Source organism: Pezoporus flaviventris, unplaced genomic scaffold (genome assembly GCF_033815535.1).
Source record: "Pezoporus flaviventris isolate CSIRO_AGI_PZ_B2104156 unplaced genomic scaffold, CSIRO_AGI_Pfla_v1 ptg000066l, whole genome shotgun sequence".
In the NCBI taxonomy this organism is placed as follows: Eukaryota; Metazoa; Chordata; class Aves; order Psittaciformes; family Psittacidae; genus Pezoporus; species Pezoporus flaviventris.
Window position 1 is genome coordinate 19,137,477 of NW_026892614.1, and position 25,974 is coordinate 19,163,450.

Genomic DNA, 25,974 nt, shown 5'->3' on the forward strand with positions numbered 1-25,974 from the left:
ACAGTACAACTCAAGCATATTATCTGACTGTATCCAGTTTCCCCCATTGCAAACTTCCTCACACTGCTACTAACTAACAATATTTATTTTGAAAGAGATTCCAACCAAATCTTTCGCTTCTCAAGATGTGTAAACTACCACACTCAGCTCTGTGAACGACTAACACTTCTACACTTTTCCCCAAATTCTCTTATATTCTCTGGCAGAAGCTTCTAAGTGCTTGATTATTTATGACAGAAAGACAGAGAGTCCCAGAAAAGCAGCACTCAAACAGCAGAGAGGTGCTGAAGCACCTTTTGCCTGACTATAATAATGTGTCTAAAAAAAAAAACCTCGAAAAGACAGAAACTGACAATTAAAAATCAATTAAGAAAAAATGCAAATTAGTATTCATCATACCTTTTTATTGCAAGCAGAGATAAGAGCTATTGAGACCTACTTAAATAGCCTAAAGAAGAACTTTTTCCTCTGCAAGCTAGACCAACTAAAAATAACTAAAAAATAAAATATTATATAAATATTTCAAATAAACATATAAAATCTCTTATAACAGTTTTGGCAGTTCTACACATTCTCATCTCAGAGAAGAATAATCAGAACTTCCCGCTCTTTTTTCTGGTAAATGTGGAAACACAGAAAGGCTAACTAATTTTCCAATCTTGGAATACTGTAAGTTTTTACACAAATTTGGATTATGATACAACAGCATTTACAGAATATGCATGTACATTCATCTCTGACTTTTCATTTTCCCATTCATAAATAGATTCTTATTGAAATAAAATATGGCTTATTTTTTTATCAAATAAAGAGCAACAGACCTATTTAATTCTGACATTGCTCTGACAATGTGTTACAGATGTGTGAAAATGTTCCTGGGTTTCTCAAGTTTCCACATCTACATTTAAGCCTACCTGGTGAGGCTGCAAATAGATTAAAGGTTAGAACTGTAAAAAAGGAGCAGAGCTATACCCAGCCTGGGCAGTATCCAGCTCTCTTTTCGCCATTGTCTCAGAATAACTAATGGCAAAACATTAACTGGTTTCAAACACCTTGCTTCATCCTTAGTACTATCTTTTCAACCTCAATTAAATCCTAACTCATCTTGGGGGGAGGAGAAAAATATTTTTTAAACTGTAACTTCCAAGAACAGCACTTTGTTGGGTTTTCTTTGTTTGTTTGGGGTTGGTTGGTTGGTTTGTTTGTTTTAGGTTGGGGGTTTTTTGTTTGTTTTGTTTTTTAATGAGAAACTCCAAAATATGTACTATAAAGATTGTTGAGCATTACATAGCAGAGTATAAATCCATAGGATAAGTGTTGCAGTTAAGCTCTTGGTACCTGCACAGATCAGATCCCAAGGTCTCAAGGTGCACATACTTTATTTTTTGGGTGTGTAGCTCACTTAAGTACTTCTTATGAAAAATCTATACCAAGAAATCTGGATTTTCAGGAAAATTTAAGCCACACCAGGAAAAGTTGCACACTGCCAGGGAAAGAGATACTAAGACAAAGTGTTAGGCTGCTAGGCTCAGCTACAGATACCATTTATAATGGTGATAAACTGGAAAAGACACCGACCTAAGAAAATAAGATGTGTAACAGCCATTCTCCCCCCACTCTCCCATGCTCAAACTTTACTCTTCTGGCAGAAAGTTCAATTCTTAGATAAGAAAAAGTTACCACGTGGCTTTGATCCCAAAGTTTCAGTTCATGTTCTAGATGAAGTCAAAGTCTACAAGAACCCTGATGATGAAGCATTTTAAGTTACATATGTTTTTAGTGGAAGCTGGTGCTGAAGCACTGGATGCTGAATTGGTAGTCTATGACCTCGGGAAAACCCAGGCAATGTAATGGACCTGCAGTACTTTGCACTACTTGCAGCACCCCAGGTGCTCAATGGACATGCGCCCATGGAGTTTTACACTGTAGCCAAGGAGTTAAGAGAAGTGTATATATCTGTAGCCTTCTTAACACTTACTGGATGGATGTTTCACAGCTAAAATGAAAAACCTTTACAAATACTGCTCTCTGAGAAATCATCAGCAAGTAAGCCAGCAGCACATGTAAGCCAAGAACAGAATAAATCATACATTTATACCACATCAGAAAGCAATACACAACAATCAATACCATTAAATGTTAGCAGGACACAGAAGGAACAGAATTAATTCCCTCCTCCTACCCCATGACAGTAGGGGACATTCATCAGGCAATAAGGTTATAGCCCATCTTGTCTGGATCCAGAATAAACCTGATCAAGGTTCATGGAAAGCTGGTGTGATTTTACATACAGGGCTCTTGAACTGGACATGGGTGAACATTTGACAACACAGTAACGCGCAAACTCAGGTGTTCAGAGCAAACATTCTGGTTTGGCTTTACATTTCCAGTTGACCAAGGATGAGCATAGGACAATTATCAGCTTTTTAAATCACAAGCTTCTAAGTTATTTTTAAAAACTCAAAAATTATTTTGTTAATAGATTACAGGCTAAACATAGAATCAATGCAGAAACACTTGAGAGGAAGAAAACCTGAAGAAAGTAATAGCCCTGCAAACATAAACAGCATATACAACAGCAGATCCACCCAGACAGCTGAAGAATGAAGAGCCAAGATACCTCTCCTAACACAAGTCAATATACTACTTGACTAGCAATTAGCAGCATAAAAAAATAGTCTTCTAAATCTGTTTTAGATGCAGTTTAAAAGAATGATTTCTGGATAATTTAAGAAATGTTGTCATGGAAACCAAATCTTTATAAGCCTCTAAAAATCCCAATTTGCTCCCTAAAATAAATATCACTGCATATTGCTTATCCTTTCCTTTAAATTCTGCAGATCTGCTTTTCATCACAGCACAGTTTGCATTCCACAAGGGCCAATATTACTAGCTTACATAATAGTAAAACCAACCTTGACACAGCACTAATTAACAGACATAAAAACAACTCAAGCAGCCACACAACACAGACTAATCCTTGCTCCTACAAATACCAAAGTCATCTCAGCCAGCGCTGCATGTGTGTTTGCGCGTAGGTGGAGCAATCAGTCATTCATCCCAATCTTGCACATGTAAACAAGAAAATGCAGTACATGGGGAATAGAGATTACATCTTGCCTCATTTAAATGAATGAAAAAATAATAACAAAAGGAAAAAAAAGAGTATGGTAAAACTATATACACTCAAGTAATTTCTCCCACTGAAGCTGTGATCATAAGTTAATAAAATGATTTTAAACTCTTTCTCTGCTGATACACTGTAAGTCATACAGATAGTTTGGCAAACAGAGTAATAGGTTGAAGCACAATCCATGACATGACTTCAGGCTTCCCCCAAACAACAGATGTTGCAGACTGACAGCCCAATTCATTGTCAACGTAGAGCCAACAAATCTGATAGACAGACCACTGAGAAATTCCCCAGCGTGTAGGAAGCCTCCACATTATTCACAATTCTGTCCCACTTTATTCATAGCCCTGCTGCTTCCTTCACCCCTTGCACTGGATGTAAGCTAGGAAAAAAAGAGGGCTACAACCTGGGCACAAGTTAAAACAGCCCTATGCCTCTTTATGCTTTCGCAGTGCCACCAAAACTGGCATCCCAACAAAGGCCATGCTTAAGGCCTCATTCTTCTCTGTAGTGTTTTTTGTGCCAGAAAATTCTTAGGAAAGCTGCAAATTGGTCTCAGAAAATTTAAAGTCTATTGGCCATAACCAGGAAGCACCAAACACGTGCCTGTTCAATTGAGAGCTACCTCCCCGCTTTCCCTACCCCAAAGCATATTTTTCAAGAAAGAAAGGAAGACCTCAGAAAAACAGTTTACTTTGGAAGGGGATTCTCAATCAAATCCTCTGGACTAAGAACTACGTAATTCCAAAAAAGCCATGAATATATTGTATGTTTGCCTTAAGAGTTAGAAACTGGACCGTCACATTTATATTCTGACAAGACACAGAATCCTTACGCAAAAACAAAAAAGTATCTATTTGTCTATCATAAAGCAATCCCACAACAATAAATCAATAAACTTTCTTTTTTAAATAAATGGAGGTACATTGCTAATCAGAATGACTTGAGTATTTAACTTAAAGAAAATGCATTACACCAATACACTTCTGTTCTGGCCAGAAACACATTCATATGCTACAAACAGGATTAAAGGCTATCTGCCACCACATGGATTTCAAATTCCCAAGCCTTCACGCAGTCCCACTGATTTCAACAAGATTCTAACCTCACACCCACAAGACTGCACACCTAATGATAAGCCCAAAATTTAAATGAACTTTAATTATATTTCAAAAAGCTTCAGATGCTTTTTCTCAGGTATAACACAGGAATAAAGTAAGTACTGCATAAAGCCAGAGAAACAGTTTTGCTCTAAAGCAGTGAAGCTGGTACACAGAGTACACACAGAAGTGAATCACAATGGAGTACATGCGTTACCCTACCCAAATTAAGGCTACCTAATTGTTTTGAGACCTCTTCTTCCCACCCACCAGCTCACTCTGAAATAACCAATTCAATTTTCGTTTGCTGGGTAAAGTTGCCACCGCACTGTCCACACCCACATCCGACTCATATAAACTGTCTTTTAATAAGCAGAATCCAGCAGAGGTCAGAAATGGCCCTAGACAGGAAATGCCTGGGTGTTTTCCATCCAGGCACTGCAGATTACTCTTCTACATGAAGACAGCCCAGGTCTAGGGTCATGCTGTTGAACAAACTTTAAATCATTTTCTGCTTAACCTGCAGTATTACTCTTTGAAGATACTGTAACAAGGAACTTGGAAGCTTACGAATGCAGTTGCCCTACTGGCACTTGTGTTTCACAATATTTCTGTTAAATCTAATTAACTGTTATGTACCTTCTGGTTTTGGCATTCTCATGACTTAAGAAAAACAAATCATTAAAATACATTAATGAAAACTCAAAGCAGACATTGTTCAACTCTGTAGCCTCGATCCAAAGTGGAGTGCATCACCACTTCCCTTTTATTACATCAGTAAAAAACAGTAGCTTGCAATATCCAAGAGTGATCTCAGGAACATGACAGCATGAAGCTTTTCTGCACAGCACACCTGGAATAGAATGTGCCTCACAGTACTAATTGATCACTCAAGCAGTTTAAGAAACCCTTCCTGAATGCCTCCTAGTGAGAAGTGAAGTGCATCAACAGGATGTTATTTTAAAAGGAGAAATAATTGCCACAGAATTAATAACGCGGACTTATGCAACACTTCTACAGCCAGTTGGAAACACTAAACCATGAAGTAATTTGCATCCCCATCTCTCAGCAGGGCACAGATGGAGACCTGCAAAAAGCCAATCTGCAGGTCAGCACATTCAGGAGGTTAACAGCAGCTGCAAAAAGCTTGAGGCATCATAACGCTAGCCCTTTCTGTGGAAGTTGTTTTTTAACTCTGTCTTCTGCCGAACAGCAATCGCAGCGCTGCCAGGAGCAATACTCCGAGATCCTGCTGTTTTATCGGCGCGCCCGAGAGAACCTAACTGCTGGGGTTTAACTACGGCCGCTGCAAACACGAGGCACCCTCGCAGCAGGCGGTGTTTTTGTCCGTGCAGCTCAAAGCCATGAAGCACAGGTCGTGCACGCTTCGCCAGTCTGCCGGGGGGCTTAGGCAGCTGCTTCCCCCCGTCTCTGCGCGCTTCCTAATCACAGGTAAAAGCTGTCCCCGGGAGCTGGCCTTGCGAATATCCAGAAACACCCGTTTGCTCCTGCTGCTCAGCGAGGGGGGGTAGGAAACGATCTGGTTCTAATTGCAAAGCACTCAGAAAACACTGCCTTACCCACCGCAGCCACTAGAGATTCCTTATCGAAGCGCCTTCTCACTCCGTGGGCGCGCTATTAGAAACGCTGAAGCTGCAGCAGCCACAGCCAGAGCTTTCGCACCGCGCACGGGCCGGGGGTGGGAAGGTTCGGAACGCACCCGCAGCCACGCAGAGCTCAGACGCCGTGCCCACCGGCCGCAGGGCAGGCAGGCTGCGCCCGTGCGCTGCAGGAGGGGTGGCCGGCGCTCGCACTCCCAGCCCCGCTCTGCAGCCCGGCAGCAGGCTGCATGCGCCTATTTGGCAGCGCTGGATACTGACCTCCCCGGCGGCACCGGCGGCTCCTCCATGGCGGCAGCGGCACGGACCAGCGCGACGGCGACGTCTCTCATACATGCACCGAAGCCGGCATGGCGGCGGATCACTGTGCGCGGCTGGGCCCGGCCCGCTGCGGTGCCGAGGGTGCAGCGGTGAGGAGGAGGACAGAGGGAAAGGGGGGCTCTCTACCCAGCTGCAGACACACAGCCGCAAAGAGCCGCCCGCGCGGGCGCCATCTTGAATCCAGCCTCCGAGGGCAGAGGAGCCGGGAGCATCGCTACGGCGCGCCAAGAGGAACAGTCCGAGACAGAGGAGCGCGCGCGCGCGGCGCCGGGCGTGGGCTGTCGTCCCGCCACCGCCAGCAGCAGCCGCAGCCGCAGCGACGGAGTGGGCGGTGGGGCTGCGGAGTGTCCGAACGGGCGCTTCACGGCAGCTCCGTGGAACGGGACGGGACGGGACTAGACTGGACGGGACTGGACTGGACGGGACGGCGCCGGGCAGCGGCGGTGGTGGCGCGGCGGGAGCTGCCGCCCCGCCAGCTGGCGCCGGGCTCCCTCCCCACCCTGAGAGAGCCGCTGTTGGCCGCTATGGAGTGAGCCGTTGCGGGGTCTCAAAACTCGCAGGGTTAGCGAGTTAGCAGCGAGTTAGACAATGAATGTAATTGCGGAGAGAAGGTGGCTTACCTCGGCAGGTGCCAGCGCCCCGCAGCCTGCTTGCGGGGTGGCCCTCTGGGGGTGGGACCACCAAAGCTTTCTCCAAGGAGCTGGGAGGCATGGAATGCCATCAGGGTCCTCTGAAGGGGGTACAAGGGAGAATGAACGGGGTGCTCATCGGTTTGCAGGCGGACGAACAAGAAATAAATCATTTGTTCTGCTACTTATGGAGCAGTTTGTTTCGTTTCATAAGCACCGGTTATCAGCCTTGAACAGAACTGGAGTCGCGTTATCCATTTGGAAATACAGGGAGGAAAAATGTAATTTCCTGAACTATAGCCTGACTGGAACACCAACGTTAACACCCTTCACATGCAGAAAAGTGCCATGAGTTATTTAATTGTTAGAGTTGCAGAGAGAGAACCTTGTCTTTTGCTTTAGAGCACTGGAAGCACAGCAGCGAACCCTGGGATTGGCAATATGTGTACAGTGTATCTTATTTCTGAAGAGTGAAATTTGAACTTGGATGGGAATCAGTGCTGGATTCTGCTTCACGTGCACTTCCTTCACTCTAAATTAACTGTGCAAGAAGTTGACACAGATTTCTAGCCTGACACTACAGTTATAAAGTCACTGTTCATGATATATAGTTGCCCATGTCTCTGTCAAAGTTTAAGAAATGAACTTTCTACAGATCGATTTTAACAGTCCCTTTGAAATAAGACCTTATATATGTGTGTGTGTGTGTGTGTGTGTGTGTGTGTGTGTGTGTGAAATACAAAAGATACTTCTACACTTATCATCTTAATAAATGCATGCATTAAAATGTGGGACCAGATGAATAACATTATGCAGGAAGCCAGTTACCTGTTTTCTATATGTCAAGCAAAATACCTGGATCATCATGACCCTGATGGTCATAACCTTTAAACATCAAGACACTCAGCACTTATGTGCAGAATTGTTACTTAAAGTTACCTCATATAGTGAAAAAAAAAAAACAGTATTTAGCATATTAATGATTTTGGCCAAATACTTGGGCCCAAAACTGAAAAGAAGTTCTAAAGGTGTATACAGATGATATATTCCTACTAATCTGTCATAGTGAACAAAACCTAGAAACTGTAGGTGAAGAAAGTCAACATTAGAAATTCTGAAGAAATTCTGAAATAAATTACTTACCATCTCCATAAAAACATCAATTCTTTAAATCAAAAGCAAAGCTGCCTATTTCACAGTATGCACGTTTTTACTATGGCTGCAAATAACAAAGGCTCGATGTCATTGATGAATTAAGTGCATAACAATGGCTTTTATCATTCTTTTCAGCTATGTTATGGATCATTGTCTGATACCATCTCTTCAGCTATTTGCAGGGCAGGGAATTCTTTATGTTTAGCCATCCCAGCAAAATTTTTCAGTTTCTTTGCTTCTTCAATCAAAACAGTGTAGTGGTATGTTAGAAGCACAGAGTTTTCATTAACTGGGAAAAAGTAACTAGTAAAATTAACTAAGAAAAATAAAAAGGCAATATATGTTCTTGCCATTTGCCATAGATCGTGGTGGCATGATGGTATTGGTCTGCAGACATCCCAGGGGCCCTTGGCAAAAGTGGAAATGGGGACTGCCCGCTGACACTACTTTCTGTGGATATTAAGATGGTTTACTGAAGTGCACTGGGCCTCTCAAGCAGGGAGGTCCAGAATGAACTTCCTCTTCTACTTTCCCTTTCAGGCAACCCAGCATATTGGGTTGCATCACATTCTTGTGGTACACCATAGAGAATATGCTAAAACTACAGATAACTGGCCAAAGAAAGCAAGGCTGTAAGAGTGATACAATGGCACTTCTTTGTCTGCAGTAGGCCATAGTAAGCAACATAGCTCCTGGCATCAAGGAGAAAATTGTAAGGGGAGATAGTTTATGAATGGCCTGCAGAGAACTCCAAAGGGAAGGAAAAGAGATGCAGGAATATATGGAACTGATAGTACAGGAAATAGCAGATGACATAAGACTGTCAAAGCCTATATAGAGATAATATTAGGAAAGACAAAATCTGAAGAAGTTACAGAGGTCTTACAAAAATTGATGTGGACAAAATTCTCTCAATTATTTTTGGTTTGTTTTACGGAATGTCATTTTGTTTCAAAGATTCCCTGACTGCCAGCTGGTGAGTCTTAACATATCAGCATTTCACAGATGTGTGGAAATTGATAAATGAGATTGTTTATTCTGGTTCTACTATTGGCATAGAAATGCAAAATTAAAACAGGCATCACAATAAATGATATCTTAATTTTTTAAAAAATTGTGTTAAAATATTAGTAATATTAATGGATTTTATTGTGTGATGTAGCAAAATCATGATCCAAAATTCTAAGTAAAAAAAAGAAGCAACTACAAAAAAGGCAACTGTCAAAGCAAACAAACTTATTTCAGTTTATCTGTTGTTTCCTAACATTTTAGGATTCATTTTCTTCTTTCCTTAATTGACCATGCAGGTTCATATTTATGGCAGATACTGCGTTTGCTTAGGAATTGCTTTTTATTCCAGCAGTATGCCTTTTATGACACCAGGAGTCCTAGAAATTGCAATAAAAATTTAAGAGATGGCAGTAGCATCCTGTTAACAAAAACAGGTCTTTTGAATATCTTTTTTTAAATCTTTACTGCATCTACTCTTTAAATTTCTGTTTGTCTGTTACTCCTTTTTCCTCATTTCTCCTCTACAAGTGTCAGACAGGATTGTACATGCAGCTGTGCTTTTGCCATATGTGAGTTCTACAGCTCTTTTCTATATACAGCAAACACTAATGAAGAGATAGAAAGACTGTTTCAATGTGGGTAATTAAATGTTATAGAAGCATCTTTCAAAAAATTTCTCCCAATACCTGTCACAAGGCCGAACTTGTATTTCACATTAGGGATGTTTGCGGAATAAGGCACAACTTGATCTTTCTTTGAAGAATTAATGAAACATAGTCATCAGATGGTTCTTCACTGTGAACTTCGTGCAAAAATTAAATTCTCAACAAAAACAGCTTTGTAGGTTTACTTTTTCCTTCCAATAAAATTGTTAATTCTATTAAAAGCTATTTAGAAGAGCAAAGTTAATTAGACACAGTCCCCCTTTCAGCAGTAGACACTGGAAAGCAACCTGTTAGGTACAGTTAGTCTAGATCTAGTAAAACGTTCTGAAGATAGTATTTTGATTTTTTCTTAGTAACAGATTAGAAATGTTCTTCTGCAATAAATAAAACATGAGCAATACTGCATTTAATATCTAGAAGACAATCATATCTTTCTTATGTCGATATTGCAACTAGCTACTCAGAGACAAAATAAAATATCAAGATGTATTTCTACCTGGAAATACGAAGGTCCTTCCATCTACAGTTTTGTGGCTTCCACAGAAGAATGGCCCGGGGGGGGGGGGGTGGTGTTGAAAGAAATGGAACTCAGTTTTCAGTGTCGTATAATTTGAACTTTGCTGCATTTGATTTGAAGTGTGAAACTCTGAAAGCAATTGGAGTCATGCTGTATATACCCCTGTTCAATCATCCGTTACCACTGTGATTCATTCACTTCAGAAGCTCGCATGATAGCTGCCAAAGCTTGTTCAGCAGCATGGTTTAACACCCATGCTATAATAGGAGCCAGCTAGCTTGACGGAGGTAGAGTATTTCTGTCTCAACTCTGTCATCTCACATGCTGCCTGTCAGATCACACAGGGCTTGATACCATTAAGTCATCACTATTAAAGGAGTATTTGTTAGTAAGAGTAGCATGAGGTCAGAGACATTTCTGGGATTATTGTTTTATCACTTCAACTGGGTATTATTTTTTGGTACTTCCTGTCCTAAAAAGCAACTCTATGTAACACTGCCCCTGCTATTATTAAAATGGCATGACCCATATAAGACATGTATGAACCCAAATTGTATTAAAGCAGTATGCTTTTACTGTGCAAAGCTGGTCTTCGAGCTTAGTACCTGTAAAGCTGGGCATAGCTGAAACCGCTGGCTGGTATTCAAAGGCACCTAGGCACTGGACATAGCAATTATTGTCCTTAGATATAAAGAGACTGAAAACATTTCTGAGTCAACAACATACGTAATGCAATAGTCTTGCTACAGTAGCTTATTCCTCTCTGCCCAAGAAATTACTTTGGACCTGTGAAAATAAGCTGCACTGAATTTAGTGCTACTTGCACTTGGCTATCAACAACAGAGTAAGTTGCTTAAAGCTAGCTTAGCTCCTGCTAAATCACATTATAATTCTTTCCCCAGCTGTGTAATAGACATACTTAGTGACCAGCCATGGGATATTTATAAACACAACCAAGATCATTGTAGTGCTTGTTTGAATTTGTGTTGAGTATTGTAATTTCATGTTCAAAGATGTTCTATTGAAGCATTGGGGCCCATCCTCCAAAACCATGTTTGTAGACCTAGAGCATATCCATCTGTTTTCTGTGTGTCTGACAGTGCAATTTAGTGCATCATCTTGTGCAATACAATTTTTTCAAGCATCTTGCAAGTTTGAATACCTGCTAAGATAACAAGCTTGAAAGTGATGCTATTTATTTTCATCAGCCCACAAAGCAAAAAAAAAAGAAGTTCCAGGCTGTATCTTTTAAAATATCTGGTTGTGCATCTGAGATTCTTTCTATATCCGCCTTACAGCAGCTGTGTTATCCCAGCAGAAAACAGCTGTGAGATCTGTATCAAAATTCCCTGCCTAGGGATATCTTCTATAACTCCTGTCTATCTCTCCTCCTTCCTACAGCTCTTTCTATAAAGTGAGAGTATTCAGGGAAAAGCAGCAATAGCTGGCATATTCCTTTGCCCCTACAGTTACTGCCTGTTGTCTCAGCTGTATGGAGCTATAAGCCGCCATGAGAAAATTTTAATCTTTATTTAATGTTAATCCTTGCAAACATCTCTATACACATCAGTTCACTTACATAATAGGCATAGGACAGCCCTGGGAGAGCAGTTACTCATGTATATAATGTCTATAGGATTCATTTCCTCCTTTTGCCCTGAATCATCCAGAACAATTTAGCACTCACAACTTCACAAGGTGGTGTAATCCTGTTGATGGTTAAGTCCTGGTGAACAGCAGTAGGGACTGAAGTATTTTCCATTCCTCCCAATGTCTCCCTAACTAGAGCTTAGCAAGGTAGCAACTTGTTCTACGACTCCCAGTTGTCTCCAAATGTGCAGTGTTCTACGTTTTATCTTACACCTTCACTTCCATCCACTTCATTACTTAAAAAAAGCTGCTGCCTCATTGTGAACATAACTGTTTTCTTCCTTCTAAATACTTACACAGTTTCTACAGCATAAAGCACTCTAAAGAGACAGTTGCCTGCCAATTGACATTATTTGGATGCATTCAGTTTTCTATTCTCATTTGAGTCTTACTGGCCCCTATAATTATTTCTATAGTTGTTTTGCACAGGTACTGATGCTTATTTTAAGACACATCCAAGCTAGGAAACATCGTGCACAGCACTTGAAATAACAGAAGTATTAACAGTTACCATGGAATTCAAGGGATAAAATTAGTCCAGAACAAATGCTTTTAGTACAAAGACAGGGAATCAGCTTTTTAATTTTCTTTTTCCTGTGGCTGCAGAGTCTTCTTACACGGCTCCACTGAAGTTCATAGTTGCAACAAACACAAATCTTACCCCAGTTACACCTTTTTCTAGCATCCTCCTTCCTCTCCCCCGTTTGCCAGGATAATGATACGTGCATTCATCACACTTGCAGAGGCTACACAGAAACAGCAGAACTACCTCTGTAAATAGCTTGAAAAAGTCTTGCCTTTGCTGTGGGACACCTGTGGAGTTTCATATATCCCTGATAATCCTATTATCCCACACATGGCATAACAGTTATTTCTTTTTTTGTTGCTGAAAGCAAAATATGTTACAGATAAATGGAGTATATTCTGCTTTACTATCATGGCTAACATGTGATTTAGATGTATCCATGTAACCATGACGTTTTTGAAATAGGAAAATAAATTTTGGGAAAATGTGAAAAATGTTGTTGGGTTTTATTTTAATGTGTTTTTAATTACCATAGCAACGCCCTTAGTGGAAGTGTGAGAGGGTACATTGTTTTGCCTTTTTTCCTAGGCTAGTAATTTTCCAAAAATCTTCACAATGAACCAATACTTTCCAGATTCAGACTCCATTCAAGAAAGCGTTTTGTCAAAATTTGGATAAAATGCACTTAGCAATTTAGAATCCCATTCATGTACTTACATTCCTGAGAAAAAATATTATGGATTTTTTTCCTTGTTTTTTCCTATAAATCACACACACACACCCCCCCCCCCCCAGTGAAGAGGCATCAAAGTATTTCAGGTGAAGAGGTGAAAAATATTTACCAATGGAGCCATGCATACATAGGTAATACACGTGAGAATTAATCTGACTCTAAGGCCAGTGCAGTTACTGCTTTGCAGTTGCTACCATACTAATGTTCAGGGAAGAGCAGAATATAAGGTAAATAATTATTTCTAGTACATCTGCCAAAAGGAAGTTCAGTAGCAGAATCCAAGACAGCAGTGTCTGTTAAAGAGTATTAGGATTAGGTGCTGATATTGTTTAGGTTTAAAAGATGAAGTTCCTATTCTCTTTATGGGTATAAAGTTAATCTCATCAATATATGACAATGATACCACGGATACCATGGCTGTTTCTTGCTTGAGATAAAAAGCAAAATGATGACACTGAGATATAAACAATTAAGATGTTAAAATATTATGTAACCCAAACATAACTTGCATCTTTATTCTGTTTTTCTTAGCACTGTGAATACTTCTGAAAATGCTCTTTTCTTTAAAAGATGGCTCCTATCAGCATCTTTGGGTAGATTTCACTTTGACTGTGAGGATACAATGGGCTTTGTTTTTCAAGAGTAGCTATTTTAACTCCAGATTGCACTCTGAAGCTATTCAATTCCACAGCAGTTGCTCTGAGATATGGTGATAACCAGAAATACAAAGGTGTCAAAATTGTGTTATTTCTTGTTTCTATCCAGAGAAAACAGGGTGAGATAGTGTGTTGGTGTTGGAGTTGGGGATATGTCATTACACAGTTCCTACTCTATTACAGGCTATGGCATATTTGAGCCCTATTTCTGTTATTTATCTGTGGACAGTCTGAAGTCTGGGAGAGAAATTTTCTTCAGCCTAAATCCCAGCAAAGACACCAGTCAATTAGCCCTACTTCTTACCCTAGGCATTGAGACACTAATGTAAAATATACTAAACTCAGTTAGAAGTCTCCAGCTTTCTAGCAATGTGAGAATGTTGCAGCATACAGGGCTAGAGAAAAAATGGTTATCTGTGTATTCAGCACCCAGTTTTCAACAGGGTGAGCACCCATTATTCTTTCAGTAGTGGTGGACAAGGACTGATGACTGCAGCTTGCTTATTCACCTGTCAGCAGCATTCACTATGGGTCAGTTACAAAACTTTATCACATGTTGCATAACTATAACCTGCCTGAGATGAGATCACAGAATTATTTATCTTCTAACTAACTCTTTACATGGACACTAATTCCTTAGATGGACTTTTGAGCTATAGCCCATCTGTCTGAGATGGTCTCTCATGGTTTTCATTAGGCACAGATGAATACTCATAGAATGGGAAGATATGTATTCTACAAGCTATGAAAGATGACTGTAATACATACTGTATTTCTAAATCAACAGCTAAGGTTAAGATTAATAGGACTGCTATTTTTATCTGGATTTAAAATTTCAAGAATAGCACTTCAGTTAAAATTTTTGCACTAAAATGTAATATTTACCCATTTATAAAACACTTCTAAATGACATCTGAGTTCTGGGCTCCCTGGCACAAAAGGGACATGGACATGCTGGATTTTATACTTGCACAGTGGGTTAATTGATTTAAGGAACTTTTAAAGAACAATTAACAATAATGATGCCATTTGTACTTCAAATGATGCAAAGTCCTGATATTAAAATGGTGTAAATTCTAAACCATTGTATTCTACATGTCAAATAAATCACACTGCCTATATTTGAAAATAGCCTGTAAGCATGTTTAGTGTGACAAATACCTAAAATCTATTTATGCAACCAATATTTTTCGTAGTTAGTTTTCATGCTACATTTATTACAGCTATACCAAATCTCCTTGCCTTATCCACAACAGCCTGCCAAATAGTGTTGAGTAAGAGGATTAAACTGTGACTGGATCTCTCTCCCTGAAGTTACTAGCTCACATAGACTTCAGAAAGGGATATTTTGCCTGCCTCATCACTTCCCTAAAGATGGTAAGGCCAGAGCTATCAAAAGTGCTCTGTGGTGTAATGCAGTGAGTATAAGTATCCTAGAAAGCTGCAAGCTGTAGGTGTCAAAGTCACAGCTTGTAGGGTTATCATCACAGTCCAGTAAACTGTGAGGACAAATGATCTTTATTTGAATTTTTAAAGATTTCTGACTGAAAAAGCAGTAACAAGAAAACAGCCTCTTAAACATGCCATTGAATGTCTTTCCTTTTTGATCATCAGTATTTTCATCTACAGATCAGTAACTAGAGTGCACTGACAAGTTTTCTTCATAGTATGCTATTTGCAATTTTTAGTGCAAATCGGAAGTGAATCTGATTACCAGCTTACATTCACAGAGCCTTATATTCAAGCACACAATTTAAGATTCAACATTAAACAGTTGTGCTTATGTTGTGCAGAAACCTAGAAGCTGATTATGAAAATGTGGCTATTTACATATAAAAAACCCCCGAAAGATAGTGTTTAAATGTACAGTGTCTGTATTCAGAGCTAAGGAATACATGAGGAATCAGCCAGCTTATCGGCATGATGGTACAAAGCAAGTTTGCTAGGTTTTCAAGCTACCTTTTTTTAACATACTTCTTCCTTTGTTTTTGTTTTTTTTAAATTTTAATTTAGACACATACCATTGCTGTTATATAATATGGGGGGACTGTTAACAAATATCATTAGATAACTACAATTACAGCCAGAACAGCATATCCAGATGTGACATTTAATGGGAGGTTCTGTTAGTAAATACAGCAGATACAGAAAGGATGAAACAGCAGAAGCAAAAGGATGTTGTAGGTACTGCCTTTTTGGTGTAACCTGAGCCTTATACTAAACTGGTTTAAGTATTCATTTAGCAGTGGTTGACGGCACTGAATTTAAATGATTTTTTTTTTTTTTCCAAAGTAAGAAGTCTGCTGTAAGAATAACTTACTGAGGTTTATGTCACTTATTGTGTTGTGTTTGTGAACCATGCTTCCCACCTTTTTATACTGCTTGCTTTTTCTGCTTCCACGTATTTGTATTACATGGCAGTTGGTTCCAAAACATCCTCACTCAGAGTGTTCCTCATTTCTGTATGATCTGCCTAGCTGAAAAAGGTTTTCTTGGTGTATTTATACTGAAAAACTGGCAGAACTCTAAATACAGCTCCTGCAGTACTTATAAGCATAATTGAATCTCTTCTCATTACGGCATAAAACTATGATAAAGTGTGCATTTTTTTTACCAGTATAACTAAATCAATAATGGAGCTGTGACTGGCGTACATCATAGAAAACTGTCATTAGCTTACTGTGAAAGTCTCATTTATTGTGCGTAAGAAAACAGGAAAAAAGTTTATTCTTATCGATAAAATAAGACCCATTTTCAGTGCCAGAAAGATGCACTTTTTTTTCTTTGCCAAGGACAAGGAACTCTAAAGAACAGGCTGCACAGTTTAGCCGTTGAATGCTCATCCAGCTGCATGCTCCCTGTCTGCCAAATATATTGTCAGAGCAGTACGCAGCTTCCTTGGCTGAAAACAAAAAGCCTGGATGTTCTTTTTAGTGCCGCCAGCAGCCCTTAATATTAAAGGTTTGATTTCCTTTAAGTGCTACATAAGGAAAAGATTTTTCCCAAAGCTCTAGCCTCCATCCATGTAAGATAATTAATATTAACATTTTTAGTCTAGTTCAAGGTCTTTAAATACAGCTGGCCTGCTTTGCATTTTCTGAGTAAAATGGCAAGGCACAGAGGGAATTGCCATGTTTAGTATCTCTGAACACCTTTGCGAAGGTATGTAGATACGCGTTTAAGCTTCTTTTGGTAGGGCTGAACCTTAAAAAAAACATTGGCATAAAGCACTGCAAATTCAGCAGTGACCTGGTGAGCAATAGCTGTGGGTTTGCAGGAGGGTGAGGTCACAGCAGGAGGCCAGACATGTCCTAGGCCAGCCCATCTTTGCTGCTGGCTGCCTTGCTCCTGGTCTGTGGAGTGCTGACCTCCCACAAGCCTGGAGGGGAATTGCGCTGCAGAGCTTCTGCTTGTCTCTCCCTTGCCCTAGTGCTCCATCCCCTTACTTCCATGGGTAGTGGCAGAGTGCACAGCCCATACTGACTAGATTTTCAGGTTCTTGTGGTGTGAGTCATAAGCATGCTGCATACTGCATGATACCTGCAAGGGTAGAGGTACAAACAATGGGACCTGCGAAGTGCTTTGCCTCTTGGTTGGACATCAACGCTCAGCCACAGAAAGAAAGCCCAAAGAGATTTTTTTAGGGACTCAGGTTCTTTCCACCCAGCTCTCTACTGCACTTGGACAAGTATTCAAGTTACACCTGTTTAGGGAAGGTGTAACCTCTGACTTGGGCTGCCTAGCTGGCTCAACAAGCAGGAACGGGTCAGGGTGATGCAAGCCCTGCCCATGCCCTTCCCTGCCAGACTATTTGTTCCCTTATAGGTATCAAACAGACTAAAGCTTTGAAGCAGGGGGAAGGGTTAAAGAGACACACAAACATCTTTGAGAGCTACACACAAAAATAACCTTGCACTATCGCAGTATTGTTACACAGATATATTTAGTTAATTTATTTAGGCAAAAGGATGCCCCTGAAAGGCAAAACATGAAGTTCATAAAAGCAAGTAGAGGACAGAACAGGTGTTCGGTGAATAGCTACTGAACCAATAATCATTTATTATGGTGCTAGTTTTCAGCAAAGACCAGTTGTGATTCTTGCAGTAGAAAAGGATGCTATATTTTATAGAAGGGAAGCTTGCTAATCTGTACTACTGAAAAGGCCAAACATTCCCTGTGTTTGCATTCGATTTTGACGTATTTCCATGAAAAATACAATGGTGAATAAAGGGTGCTTCATCCACAAAAATATATTTTCAAGTGTTCTTAGAAATGAAACAGTCACCAGCTCTTATGACAGTGATTGCTTAAAAATGGATCCTTTCAAGGAAAGGAGGACTATAAACCGTTCTTGCAGGAAGTCTCAGTTACCAACAGCATTGGACAAGTTTAAAATTTACTGGTAAGAAGGATCTGAGGATGTACTAAATCAGATTTGGCTTAAGGTTACAACTAGATAAGCATTTTTTGTAATTTTTATTTCACTGGACAAAGACCCTTGTTCTGCTTATGAGCTGCTTTTAAAATTGCAAAACAAAAAAACCTCCCAAATGCGTCACGAGTTGGAATTACTTGTAGAAAACATTCATCAAACAAGTTTAAGCTAATGCCTGTTGCAAGTATTCCTTGGAGTGTTTGACATTTGTACCGTGATATTTGTGTGCTGTGTGACATTCATGATGTATTTATGCAGCATGAGCAAGTGCCTCACTCAGAAGGTTGCTGCTGTTCCGCTGTGGGTTGACTAATGTCCCCCCTGTACAGGGAGGCACTGTGCTCCCCTTATATCCAAGCTCTGAAAAAAAGGGATGGTGGGAAATGAATGGTGCCTCAGTCCTCTGCTGGTCTGTCTGCTCACTGGTGACATTTCCATTTCTAATTAAAGAAATTTCAGCTACCAATGTAACAGACACTTTGGCAGAGAAGCGATGAAAGTCTCTTGTCTCAGGGCATTAGCGAGAATTCTTTAAGTCCAGGAACTGTGTGAATTAGAGGTAAATATAAACCCAGATTAAATTTCTATCTTCAATTTTGAAGCAAAATGTTTGAAGACACGATCCTAAAATACTCTAAAGCTTCAGTAAGCAAAACAAACAGACAGCAAATAAAAAAGGATTTACATACTTAGGCAAGTCTTCTCATTCTGAGGACCTGAATCATGACTTCTGAATGCTTGGGTTAGCAATTCTGTATTTAGCAGTGACCAAAATGTTCAAAAATAGCTCTTTACTGTTTGTGTAGCTATATTTATGCTTGGTAAAAGCCATACTAAGCTGCTAAAAAAAGAAACCCAGAACTTGGCAGTTAGCAGGGCATGTCCACAAAGATCAATATGCAACATTGCCTCTTGAATCTGCAGTTCTCTACTGTAACCTTTACAGAGTGACAGATTAACAGGAGCTGCTCTGAGGCGCTTTTCCTCTTCTATCATTTGTCCTTTAAGTATGATGCATAAAGCAACAAGATTCAAACTGTTTGGACTTCCCAAAAGGACAGGTTTACGAGGAAAAAGGTTTATTTCCTTTCAAAACGAAAAAGCTCTGATCTCATAAGCTGCCTATTTGGAAAACTGTGGAAAGTGTTCCTGACTGAATTCAGACAAGCATTAATCAATTATCTTCATCTTCTGCTCTTGCCTGCCCCAGTATGATTTATTTGTTGATCTTACCCACTCACATATGTCTTGTCTTTTAGACAGTTGGTTCTCTGGGACAGAAACCATCACTTCCCTTTTTTTTTTTTTTTTAAAGACAGCAGTGGATAATCTGGCTGGACTTTTTCACTTGGTATATTGCGTTAAATAACTAACAATTTTGATTAGTTCATAGTCAATTTTGACAATTCCTAGTTGTATCCGAAGAAAGCAAAGTACTGGAAATTGATTTGTTTGAGTCTCTGGGAGGCTTCCTCATTCCATAATACAGGGTTTGAAAGCTGATATTTGGAGGGATCTACAGATAAGTTTTATTCTCGATTGTATGTGCCTTCTGACATATGTATGTACTTTAGTTGCCAATAAAGACTAGTATGTTCTTCTGTTCTGTGTTGGCAGTATCAATACCACAGAAACTCCTTAAAACTCTTCCAGCCCAAATCCAATATGTAGGTACTTTAATGTCCAATATCAGAACCTGCCCAACCCTTACTCAATGAGGCAACCGACCTCTCTCACCAGGATGTGGCCTGTACAAGGGCCAGCCAGTCACAGCTGCACCTCCTCGGGGCACCATCTTCTCCCTCCATGCTAGCCCAGGAGAGCAGGACAGATCGCAGCTGGGTCTGTCATTGTATTGATCAGCACAAAAAACTCTAACAGAAAAGCAAAGAAAAGACTATATAAAGATAGCCTATGTGCAAGCACTATTGCCCTGGAGATACTATGATGGAAATTTCTCCATGCCTCATTTTGATTTTCAAGTGACTTATTCTGCCTAGAGTTCCTGCATGTCCTTCCTTTCTAAAACTTGTTTCATCCTGTCTCTATGGTGCAAGTGCGTAACACTATGTTGTGTTACTTGAGCTATTTATTGCTTTCTGTAAATTTATCTGTACATATCTATACGAATATGTTACATATACCTTAATGTGACATGTTTGTAAAATATACTGGCATACGCAATTCTGATAATGAATCTAAAGATTAACAGGTTTAAAACTATGTCCAAGGTGTTTTGGATGACTCTATTTGCCCAGTGTAGATAGCTGCATAATGATGTTTTGATAGCTCCTGCATGGCAGATTCTTGCACATTATTCAGTACAATGTAACTTAACTTTGCATTAAATATGTAAAAGAGGACATGGATGCATCTCCAATTTTTATCTTTCTAGTGTCCTTCAGGAATCAGCTGCCATTGTTCTGGATTATATGGGAAATGTGGTCTTTCTTACAATCACTGCATTTTACACCATTAGTGAATCAGTGAGAGGTTAGGACACATTGCCAAGTAATTTTTCCAGCTAGTATTAGAAATTATGGTTCTGTGTAAGGTGAAAACATCTGCTGAGTGAACTATGCAAATAACTGTGCAGTGTGATCTGCCACAGCAGTCCTTCTGCATCAATTCCTCTGAAAATCTCTGTCACCTGAGGAGCTGCGCTTCCTCCCCACCTTCCACCTTCCCTCAGGGACCGCAATCTGTCCTAGCAGTGAGACACTGAAAACAATCCTGAGCTCCACAAGAAACAAAAGGGGTTTTCTGTCCTTCTACAGGTTCTCGCTCTGTGGAAATGAAATGCTGTCTTTCAGTCCACATCCACATCAGCTACCTAGGAAAACACCCTTTGAGGACCACCTACAAAAATAATAGTAAGAATTTTTTCAGTTGAGTTCTTTCAGCCTGTTGCTGATTGAAAAAGATTGTATGTAAAGTTTGAAAAATAGATATAAAAATTGCAAAATACTTGGCTGTATTTTTTGCATATTTGCATATTCCGTAGCTCTGTCATTTTACAAAAAAGACAAAAAGCATTTCATTGATGGCAGCTGCTATTATGCTACTCAGTTGCCTAATTAAATGCTTCAGAGTGAAATGCAAACCCCATATGCTCTTCCAGATGATTTAAAAAATGTGATTATAATAACACACAGTCTGTTTGTCAGTGCAACATCCAACCCTGTACCCAGCAGGAAAAGTCACAGTGAACGTAAGCATGGAAAAAAATATGTAAAAGGTCCTTGCTAGTATTACATTTGTGCATCTGTAGGGACAAGGATGACAGTTAGCCAAGTGCCCTGAACACTCAATTTCTCCTTTGAGAGAAACTGTGTTCACAGTCTTTTCTCTACAAAGACGCCTCTGAGCTTGGATTCTTTCCTATGGTGCTGAATGCCAGCTTGTTCTGCAAAGGAAGGGATTTAAAAGGACATGAAGCTAAAAGGACTTCTGGACAGTGGGCAATTCTAACAAAAGAAAGTTTGGACTATATAGAGAGGCAGAACTTCTGACTTCATATATAATTCCCTTTGCTTGTAATGCCCTTATTGTGTCTAAGTGACCTCTCTACCTGCAAAACTAAATAGCTGCTAGAATGGCAGGAGGAGGAACTCATAAAAATTCTATGACCCTTTATTTTTTTTGCCTGCACTAAGACCATATGCCCTGGAGAGACTGCCTGAAAGCATAGAGGCCTTCTTTGCAATTCCTGATGTTTGTAAGTGTTTGCACTATTTATTTTTACTGTCTGTGTTAGACCTTTTGGTTCCCTGCCCTTTTGTTCTTCACAGCTTGGCCCTGGGGAGGGACGCCCTGAGGCAGAACCAGCAGCACAGGCCAAATGAAAGGTTTTCTTGCCCATCCGTAAAACAGATGGGCTTATTGGTTCAGCTCATCCACCAGACTTCCCTGTGCTGGCTGGTCAGAGCACTCTAACAGGCTCTGAGAGCTGCAGCTCTATGCTCAGGCCAGGAGAAGTTGCACCTTTTCCCATTCCCAGGATGTTTTCACAAGCCAAATAAAAGCCAAGCTTGCTGTATGTTTGCTTGTCACTCTCTAGGCAATGATTTGCTGCCTGACTTGTTTATGGGCCACAGCCCCCCGAGGGAGAGGGAGCTAGCTGGGGCACCCCAGGCAGATGGGCACCCCCTGGGTGGCTGGGGCTGGCACTCACAAAACATGCTGGAGCTGGAGCTAAGGGACCAGCAGCAGCAGGACAATGGAGTAAAGATGATTTGCAGAGAGGAGACTGCTCCTTCCCACGCTGGTCTGTAGCTGGGGGCTCCGTAGAGAGTGCCAAGGCCAGGCAGAGGTGACTCGTGGAGGTGACTCACAGAGGTGACCTGTGATGGAGCTCACCTCTGACAGTGTCTGCTCTTCTGACCAGAGCTATTACAGATGGCCAACTGAGAACAGTACTGTGGAGCATTCCTCAGTATTGATGGGAGCTGCAGGGTCGGGTTTGGAGCTGGGGAGACTTCACTTTCCTTGCCCACACTACCCTGCTATCTCCTCAGGAGCATCTTTGGCAGCAGGTCTCCCCAGTTAAACTGTATGTGTGGCCTCAGGTTTAGCACACTCACAGGTCTGCTGCTGGGCTGCAGCAAGAAGTGTGGGAGCTCACACAAGCACCCTCATCAGAGGTGTGGGAAGCAGTCACACCTCTGGCCATCGGAGGATGGCCTTATCCCACCAGTCTGTTAGTCACACAGCACTGCAGCCACTGACTGCAGCGGTAGTCATGTCTGCTACCGCCACCAGTCACACCGCAGTCTCCTCTGCTGCCTTAGTCATTTCAATCTGCTTCGTAAAGGGAAGTCAGGTGAACACGATAAAATGGATTAAAAGATTATCATCCCAGCTGTGTGCTGCTGCTTCACTGTACAGTGCTTTTTTCTGTGCAGCTCTTCTGTTCCATGAAATCGTGTGAATGAGAAAACAACCCACTAATGGCAGAGTACTGAGGGATGGGTTAATGGTGTGAATAGTCTGGGGGATAATCTGGCTCCAGGGCAGCTGAAATATTTGATCTGTCTGTGATCTAAGTCAGGTTTTATTTGGAAACAGCTGTAATGGCTTTAAATGTTACAATTTCCTAGCTGTCCCTTGCGGTGCAGTGTTTATCTGCAGGCAACTACTGCCACTCTAACTGAGCTTCACCCGCAGGTTGCTTGCCTAAATGCAAGGCAGTCAGTTTAGACTGAGCCACAGCAGATGGGGGCTTTTAAAGTCAGCCAAGCAACTTTGCCCAGAGGCTGGTGTGTAGGGCTCAGATGATGTGCTCTTTGAGGAGGGTGACCCCTTGGAGCAGAGTGCTGAAAACAGGTGGTCAGACATAGGCAATAGTACCATACTGTGAAGGTTAAGCCATACTGTTTGGCACTTGAAATGCCAGATTTTCTGAATTGCCTATGTACAAATCAAGAGGAACATTTTAATAATTGATCAAAGTAGTTTTGCAAAAGCAAAATAAGTTTTGAATATTTTGTGGCTACAGAATATTTTTTTTTTATGTTTGGTTTCATTTGTTTCTGAAAATTTCAAATTTGCACATATTGGATGTATAACTCAGGAAAGCTTCAGCTTCAGTCAAACAAAATTATTGTCTGACTACCTCTAAGAAACAGCTCCCAACCTATCCTAAAGCGCCTCTGGAAACTTACCGCAGCAGTTGGGCTTCACAGATTAGGAAAGTGTCAACAATTGTATCTTGATCAGAAAAGGAGAGCTCACTTTCTACTGAAAATACAGAGGTTTTCTATTTTTAAGTTAAACTTAGTCCTACAGTGATCTGGACAAAATCACAGAGGGTAGGTATTTAAAGTACCAGCTCCCCCCCATGTTCAGTAGGAACATGCCTTGAGGCTCACCAGTAACTTATATAACTGTAATTATAGCAGATAGGCAATGCTTTTCATTTTTAAAGGTGTCAACAGCACAAACTCACTACCCAGAAATCAAGGAAGCAGATAGGCAGGTGTCACCCTTGCTTTACTCACAGGGAGTGCAAGCACTGATTTACCCAAAGTGCATCATCAGGTGCTGCGGTTAAGCATGCAGGACTGGAGCTGCTCCCCCCAACTCCCCTCCAGACCGTGGTGGCCTCCCCATAGGGGCAGCTGGGCCAGGAGTGTCTGTAGAGGGTAGCAGCTCTGCTCTTCTGACAGAGGTAGAAAGGGAGGTGGCCTGGCAATGTGAGAGATGCTATGTGAGAAAAATGAACAGAGCTCTGCAGGGAGCACAAGTGACCAAGGGGTTTGGCCTTGCCACTCATTTGTTCCTTAACTGTGGTCAAGAGTTTTTTTATTTTTCACACCTCCATTTCACCCTCAAAGCCCTTTCTCCTGGCCTGCTTGGCTGTATGGCACCTAGCCCTGGGTCCCAATCTCTTCCAGGAGAACCCATAGATGTCCTAATTAAGATGATAGTCATGATTAATAAGAAACAATTCTTTTGAATGTGGCATCTTGTATAACAAAAGAAAAAAACAACTACCAAAGCAATCAAAAATCCCAGGCTAGGCTGGAACCCAAATAAAGCAAAACACAAAAGTTTAAAGAAAACTTCTCTACTTACTGCATATAATGAACTGTTCCAGAACTGTGCTGTGCTGAATGTGTGTTGGGGTCCAGTGGTTTGGATGGAGTAGCAGTGGATAAGAAACAAACTGCAGAAGCAGCAGGAACAGATTTAAAGGTCATCAGGCTCATTCACTTTGGAAAAAAGCAAACACTGCGATACTGTGAACAACACTGTGCCTACTGTCTGTTACACCACTCCCCGTGACTGTTAACCTACTCCTTTCTCACTGTCATTACAAATATTTTTCAGTGGAGAACTGTGAAGCATCAGATATCAGAGGAAGAAATGCAGAGTAACAAAGTAAATAGCTTATGTACGTGTCCACGGTTGAACCATGATATGCAGGTACTCGCACTGCATGGAGCCCATGGCTTGCTGCTGGCTCCATATAGCAAGTCAGCCCAAGAATGTATAAATTATTTTTCCTACCTAAAATACATTTAAAAATGGAAGCCAAATTTTCCATTTACTTGTCTAAAAAATACTATTGTTTCCTTTTATGTCATGGCAGGTATGTGTTAGAACTGAGTTACAGGACCTTGGAGATGTCGTGGTTTAAACCCAGACAGCAACTAAACCCTATACAGCTGATCGCTCACCCCCCCCCCCCCCCCCCCCCCAGCAGGATGAGAGAGGAAATCAGAATAGTAAAAGTGAGAAAACTCATGGGTTGAGATAAAAACAGTTTAATAGGGAAAGCAAAAGCTGTGCATGCAAGCAAAGCAAAGGAATCCATTCACCACTTCCCACAGGCAGGCAGATGTTCAGCTATCTCCAGGACAGCATGGCTCATTAATGTGTAATGGTTACTTGGGAAGACAAAAGCCATCACTCCAAATGTCCCCACCTTTCTTCTCTTTCCCCCAGCTTTATATGCTGAGTATGACACCATATGGTGTGGGATATCCCTTTGGTCACTTGGGGTCAGCTGTTCAGGCTGTGTCCCCTCCCAGGTCCTTGTGCACTCTGAGACTACTCACTGGCGGCGTGGTGTGAGAAGCAGAAAAGGCCTTGACTCTGTGTAAGTACTGCTCAGCAGTAACAAAAACATCCCTGTGTTATCAATGCTGCTTCCAGCACAAGTCAAAAATGGTAGTCTTACAGCAGCTACCATGAAGAAAATCAACTCTATCTCAGGCAAAACCAGCACACCTATTGATATATTCTTACAAATCTTCACGTACATGTCCTTTCATTACTCCCACTGTTTCTTTTCCCTAAAATAGTCTTGTACATTAAATA

General features: G+C 40.9%; 1 protein-coding gene across 8 annotated transcripts in view; it reads right to left on the reverse strand.

Annotated features, from left to right (window-relative positions):
* Nucleotides 1–10,327, reverse strand: part of MAP3K4 (mitogen-activated protein kinase kinase kinase 4) — a 70,804-nt gene extending 60,477 nt beyond the window's left edge. For 6 of the 8 annotated variants that reach the window (XM_061471447.1, XM_061471445.1, XM_061471448.1 and 3 more), the window contains exon 1: nt 6,794–6,909. In XM_061471447.1, coding sequence (XP_061327431.1) covers nt 6,794–6,894 — 101 coding nt within the window. In that variant the 5' untranslated portion in view covers nt 6,895–6,909. Of the gene's footprint in view, nt 1–6,113; nt 6,421–6,793; nt 6,910–10,129 lie in introns of those variants that run through there. The other 2 variants (XM_061471449.1, XM_061471444.1) reach the window with 2 other exon arrangements.
* Nucleotides 10,328–25,974: the final 15,647 nt, after the last annotated feature.